Source organism: Macrobrachium nipponense, chromosome 33, assembly GCF_015104395.2.
Source record: "Macrobrachium nipponense isolate FS-2020 chromosome 33, ASM1510439v2, whole genome shotgun sequence".
NCBI lineage: Eukaryota > Metazoa > Arthropoda > Malacostraca > Decapoda > Palaemonidae > Macrobrachium > Macrobrachium nipponense.
In genome coordinates, this window is record NC_087219.1 from 16,003,351 (window position 1) to 16,009,350 (window position 6,000).

General features: G+C 43.4%; 1 protein-coding gene across 1 annotated transcript in view; it reads right to left on the reverse strand.

Annotated features, from left to right (window-relative positions):
- LOC135202959 (uncharacterized) overlaps nt 1-6,000 on the reverse strand; it is a gene marked incomplete in the record, with an annotated part of 92,850 nt that overhangs the window by 46,353 nt on the left and 40,497 nt on the right. The window contains 2 exon segments of the mRNA XM_064232472.1: nt 5,004-5,197; nt 5,534-5,675. Of these exon segments, the coding sequence (XP_064088542.1) occupies nt 5,004-5,197; nt 5,534-5,675 (336 nt within the window).

The window sequence follows — 6,000 nt, forward strand, 5'->3', positions numbered from 1 at the left end:
AGACCCGCAGGGTAGAGGCTCTGCGGGCTCTAGCAATTGAAGTTGCCACTGTCTTTGAAAAGCCTCTCGCTCTGACAGTCTTTCGATAGTCGAAAGGCAGTCAGGGAGAGGACTTTGGATGTTTTTGTGGAACCTCTCGAAGTGGGGTTGTCTGAGCAGATCTGTCCTGTCTGGTAGAGATCTGGGGAAGTCCACCGTCCATTCCAGTACCTCTGTGAACCAGATTCGGGAAGGCCAAAAGGGAGCAATTAGAGTCAATTCTCCTTCCTTCCGATGCCACAAATTTTTCTTACTACTTCCCCCAGCAATTTTGAATGGGGGAAAAGCGTATGCATCTATGCCTGACCAATCCATGGGAGGAAGGCATCGATCGCTGTGGCTCTGGGATCTTCTTCTAGCGAGCAGAAGTTGTCTATTTTTTCCTGGAGAGGAACGTGGCAAACAGTCGATCTGGGGTCTCCCCCAGAGTGACCATATTTGTCTGCGACTTCTGAGTGGAGCATCCACTCTGTCGGGAGAACCTGGTTCTTCTGCTCAATCTGTCTGCCCTTAGGTTTTTTAACCTCCTTGGACAAACCTTGTACGCAGAATAATGCCCCGTCCTCTGTCCAGGTTAATAGAGCTCTCGCTATTTCGTTCAGAGAGAAAGAGTGAGTGCCCCCTTGATTCCGGATGTAAGCCAGAGCTGTGGTGTTGTCGGAATTGACTTGAACTACCGCCTCTCTGACTTCCGCCTTCGAAGTATTCCAGGGCTAGATGAATTGCCAGGAGTTCCTTCGCATTGATGTGCAGAGTAGTTTGTTGTCTGGTCCAAAACCCCTGCTACTTCCTTTGGACCCAGTGTTGCTCCCCAACCTGTTTCCGAGGCATCGGAAAACAACACTCGGTGAGGGTTCCGAATCAAGAGGGACACCCCTTCGTTCCTTGTTAATGGGGTTAACCACCACTCTAGGTCTGATTTTATCCCCTGTTGGATGGGAAAAATGTCTGGAACAAGTCTCCTGTCCTTTTGACTCCACATCCTCTTTAGATAAAATTGCAAGAGGTCTGAGATTTAATCTTCCCAGGGAAATGAACTGCTCTAACGAGGAAAGGGTGCCCAGCAGACTGAGCCATTTCCCTCGCGAGGTCCGTTCTTTCCCTAAGAAGTTCGAGATCTTTTCTAAGCCTCGAGTAATTCTGTCTTGAGATGGAAACGCCCAAAACGAAAACCCGAGAATCCATCTGTATCCCCAGATAGACTATGTTCTGTCTGGGGATCAATTGTGATTTCTCGAGGTTCACGAGCAGTCCCAAAGATTTTGTCAAGTTCAAAGTCTTCTCCAAGTCCTTCAAGCACTGAATTTCCGATTTTGCTCTTATTAGCCAATCGTCCAGATAAAGGGATATATTTGTCCCCTCTAGATGTAGCCATCTCGCAACGTTCATCATTAGCCTCGTGAACACTTGAGGGGCCGTTGAAAGGCCGAAGCATAGGGCTCCTGAATTGGTATACTTTCCCCTGCATCATGAATCGGAGATATTTCTTCGATGAGGAGCAGGGGGACATGAAAGTATGCATCTTGTAGATCTAAGGAGACCATCCAATCTCCTGGACGAAGAGCCGCAAGAACGATTTTGATGTTTCCATAGAGAACTTTGTGTTCTCCACAAATCGGTTTCAATGCGCTCACATCCAGGACCGGTCTCCACCCTCCCGAGGATTTCGGAACCAGAAAAAGACGGTTGTAGAATCCTCGGGAATGCGGATCCCGAAACCACTTCGATGGCCTCCTTTTGCAACATACTGTTCTACCAGTTGCAATAATGCTTCTTTCTTGGCAGGGTCCCTGTATTGGGCTGACAGTTCCCTCGGGTTCGTAGTCAAGGGAGGTCTGTCTCGAAATGGGATCATATATCCCTTTGTTACCACGGAAAAGGGACCTTTCGGGACCTTCGTGCTCGTAAACAAGGGACCTTAGGAGAAGGAGGAGCAGTAGGGCTTAAAGAGTCCCCCCCCAAACTCTTGAAGTAAGAGGGCTGCCAGCGTCTTGTAATCTGACAAAACCCGGAGCCGAGTGATTTTCAGAGTCCGAAATCTCCTTCCAAATCCAATTCCGAAGAGGATTGTTTATTTCCAGTAGGAGACTGGCCTCTTGCAACATCCCACCCACTCTCGCAAGAACGACGACCGCTTGTGCGATAACTTGCGTCCCTACGAGAGATAGGTTGATCCTGCCAAAACGACCTTATCCTTCTCCTGGCAAGAGCGATGGCCGCGTTGTGCGACACCTTTCTCTCTGTCAGACGAAGGATGTCCTCTCCTATCGCTTTCTCCGGAACGACCTATGTCCTGACAAGGAATACGGCCGCTTGTGCGACAACTAGAGTCTTGTCAGGTAAAGGTTTATCCTTCGAAAGCCAAACAAATCTTCCTGGCTTAATTGTCTATTGGAAGAAGTTCGTCTCTTATTTGTGTCACTTGGTGGCTCATTGCGGCCGGGTTGACGCTCGTGATTCCTTGCGCCAAGCTGGCGCTTCTGGCGCATTTCGGCAGGGTGGGCGCTTCCGGCGCTTCTGGCGCATCTGGCGCATCTGGCGCCTCTGGCGCTTCTGGCGCATTTCGCCAGGCTGGCTCTTCTGGCGCATATGGCGCTTCTGGCTCTTCTGACTCGTATTGGCTGATCATGGAGTCTCAAAACTCATCTGGCGCATCTGGCGCATTGCGCCAGGTTGGTGTTTTTGGCGCATTCTTCATACTCCTCCGAGTATAAGCCGAAACTTCCGTTTCTTCTTTCTTTCCCTTCGTCTTCTTTATAGGAAGGAAAGAGTCCTTTCTCCTGGGAGTTTCCTTAGTAAAAAACTCCTACTAAGGCTGAAAGTTGCTCCTGCACATTTAGGATAATTTTTGCAGCCGCACTCTCTTTTTCCTTCCCTGATTCAGGTGAGGAATGTCTCGAAGCGGAAGGAAAACTCCGATTTCCGTTTAGGAACCAATCTCCTTTTCTTCTTCTCACAAGGTGATAGATCGGAGGAAAAGCTCAGGGCTTGAATCTAAAGTAGGAGCCCACCTTCCAACTTCTCTTTAAGGGGCGTGACAGTTCATTCAGAACTCCATCCCCTTACATTCGGTGAAGAATCTGACGAAGAAAAACACTTATTTAGGATGCTTTTTCGATAGCGATCCTTGGCAGTTCGGGTCGTCACAGAATCTGCCGAGGGGACGCCTGATCGGTGGGATTCTCCGTAACCTCCGTAAGGCTTTTCGACATTTCCTTCTCCTCTGGGCCTGTGAGCTTGGAAGAGGTCTAGGCCTGGGAGCGAGACAGAGCCGATCAGACGCACCCTCCACTGCACTAGGGACACTTAATTCACTATCACTGTGCTTACCTTTCAACGTCAGCATTTGACGTTCCATCCTTTGTAGCGCAGCTTTAAGATCTGCAATTTCGTTGCCCGGATTTGCAGTCTTAGTACTAGAGGAAGAAGATAGAGGTTTAGGGTTAGGTGTTAATTTAATAGGCTCGTTAGAGCGAGACCTACTTACGCTTCTGGAGGAAGCCTTCCCTAGCCTATCCATATCTAATTTCCTTAAATATGAATTTAAATTCTTCCATTCTTCCTCATTCCAATATTTACACATTCATCAGGTGTTAGAAATTGAACATTCATTCCTTCTACACCCTTACAAACATGTGTGAGGGTCTTACCGAAGCTTTCGGTATCCTCACCATGCATCCCTCATTTACACACTGTTCTTCTAACCGTAACGCTAGAATCCGACATCATGAGAAATATTCAAAACCAGTCCAAAAAAACAGTCCACGAAAGAGTATGCCAAACCAAAGATCCAATACGTCACAAAATAACCGGCTTAGAAGATCAATAGCGATGAAAAATACGAAAATCAAATCAGGAGTAACAACAACAATGTTGCTGTCACGGCCGATAGAGAAAATCTGTCTTAGAAAACGGGAATGATTCCTATTCCCGCCACCAGCGGCGGGGCTGCGGTTAGATCACCTGACCTACCTGTAGAGTGTGCCGCGAAATTCGAATTTCTATCGGGGACGACGGAGTCTATAGCTAAGTATATATCTGACAGGTAACGTTGAATGCATAAAAAATAAGATTTGGTTTAAATGTTCCATAAATTAACACGAAATATCACAATATCATTCATGAGTTGATAAAAAATGGTAACTGCCAGGTATCATACAGCCCCTCGGCAAACAATAAGGCTCCAATCACACATGAATCATTTACATTTCAATAGAGACTTTACCAATAAAACCTCAAACATCTTACATAGACTGCACTTTACACCTCTGTTACACATGCATTCTCTCAATTTGTTTCAGCACTTCTGCCAATCTATGAACCCAGTGATTTCTAAGTCTCCCATTCTTTCTCCTTTCCATGACTTCCAAACAAGGTCAAAACTTGAACAAACAGAAAACTGTAAAACTACTGCTATAAAAAATCTTTAATACAATACAATACTTTATGACATTAGATTAGCTATGAAAAACAATTCAGCTAGACCACACAATTAAGATTTCACATTTTTGGCTTATTAAATTTACCTCCTTTACATTTAAAAACCTAAACACGTTTTATTCTCAAACTTAAAACCCCCAAAATAAAAGCAACTCCCAAAACATACACATCATACAGTTACATACCACCAAGACTGATACAAGAGCTGCTAAGCTGAATACGTATATCCATATCTCCAAAAAATGCAAGAAAGTGAAATATCTCATGACCAATGAATAAAAACCTAAGTTTAAAATGTAAGAAGTAACTGGCATTCATAACATGTACCGCCACATCAACAGTTAAAAAGACTAAATTTCCCTGAATGTTGGTACTTTTCCAGGCCTTCTAATTCACTGATATGCCACACAATTAAAAGTTCCCTTTACCATAATAAAAAGAAAAGTACTACTAACCCAAATGCAAGCTCCTAAGTAAATCTATATTCAGATACATCATGAACTCCTGTGCTACACCATACTCACCCATTTTCACAGATCGTCCTTTCACCTTTTCATATATTTGTCTTCGCTTGGGGACATAGTTAAGAATTTTCTCCAGGTCATCTTTATATGCAACAGACTGAGGTTCAACATTTGGCAAAGCATTATGATCCACCATTGTCTTGTACAGAGTGACCATGTTTCTCCATCTAGCTTCTACCATATCAATTGAAAATCTGCAGCATAAATATAAATACCCTTAAACATATCTATAATAAAATTGATTCTTCATGAAACATAATACAATTTAGACTCCAAAAAAGATAAACATTTCTGTATGTACTAGCTAAAAATAACTCTAAACAAAGTAAATAAGAAATGCAAAAAAGATTGGTTATTAAGAAACAGAAGCGATCTCCATAAATCTGTGCAGATATCACAAAAATATACAGCACATTCTTGATGCTATCAATTTACCATAGACAAAAGATGACGCCAAGCTAAGCCTTAGTAACAATGTACATTTTTACATACATATATTCAATTTCAAAAAATTGTAAACAAAGCCTCACCTATGTCCCTCATCATTCAGAGCAACTGTGATCCTTTCCCATCCAACATATCCTATTCTGAGGATCTTTTTTTTCTGGTTCTCCAGACTCAACTGATGCATCTGCTTTAGAAAACACTCTGTTGACTCTTTGTCCCAGTCCCCTGTGAGGAGACACAAGTTGATTATAACATACCTGTAACTAAGTAGAACATCTTTTACAGCCTTAGCATTACAGTGCGTCTTAAGCAGCCATGATGACTGTTCCTTCCAGCTAAGGCATGCAATTATGAAATAAAATTAATATAATGCTATGTACTTATGCTATGGACTCACTGAGTTTGCACAGATACAATAGGTATCTAAATCCCTCATTCAAACATCTTTATAGTGCCTTCAATATTCACTACATGACAATAGGCAGTAATGTTCATGGACAATAAATTTTAAAAACACAGTATTTAATGTGATATGAAAGAAACTTGTTTT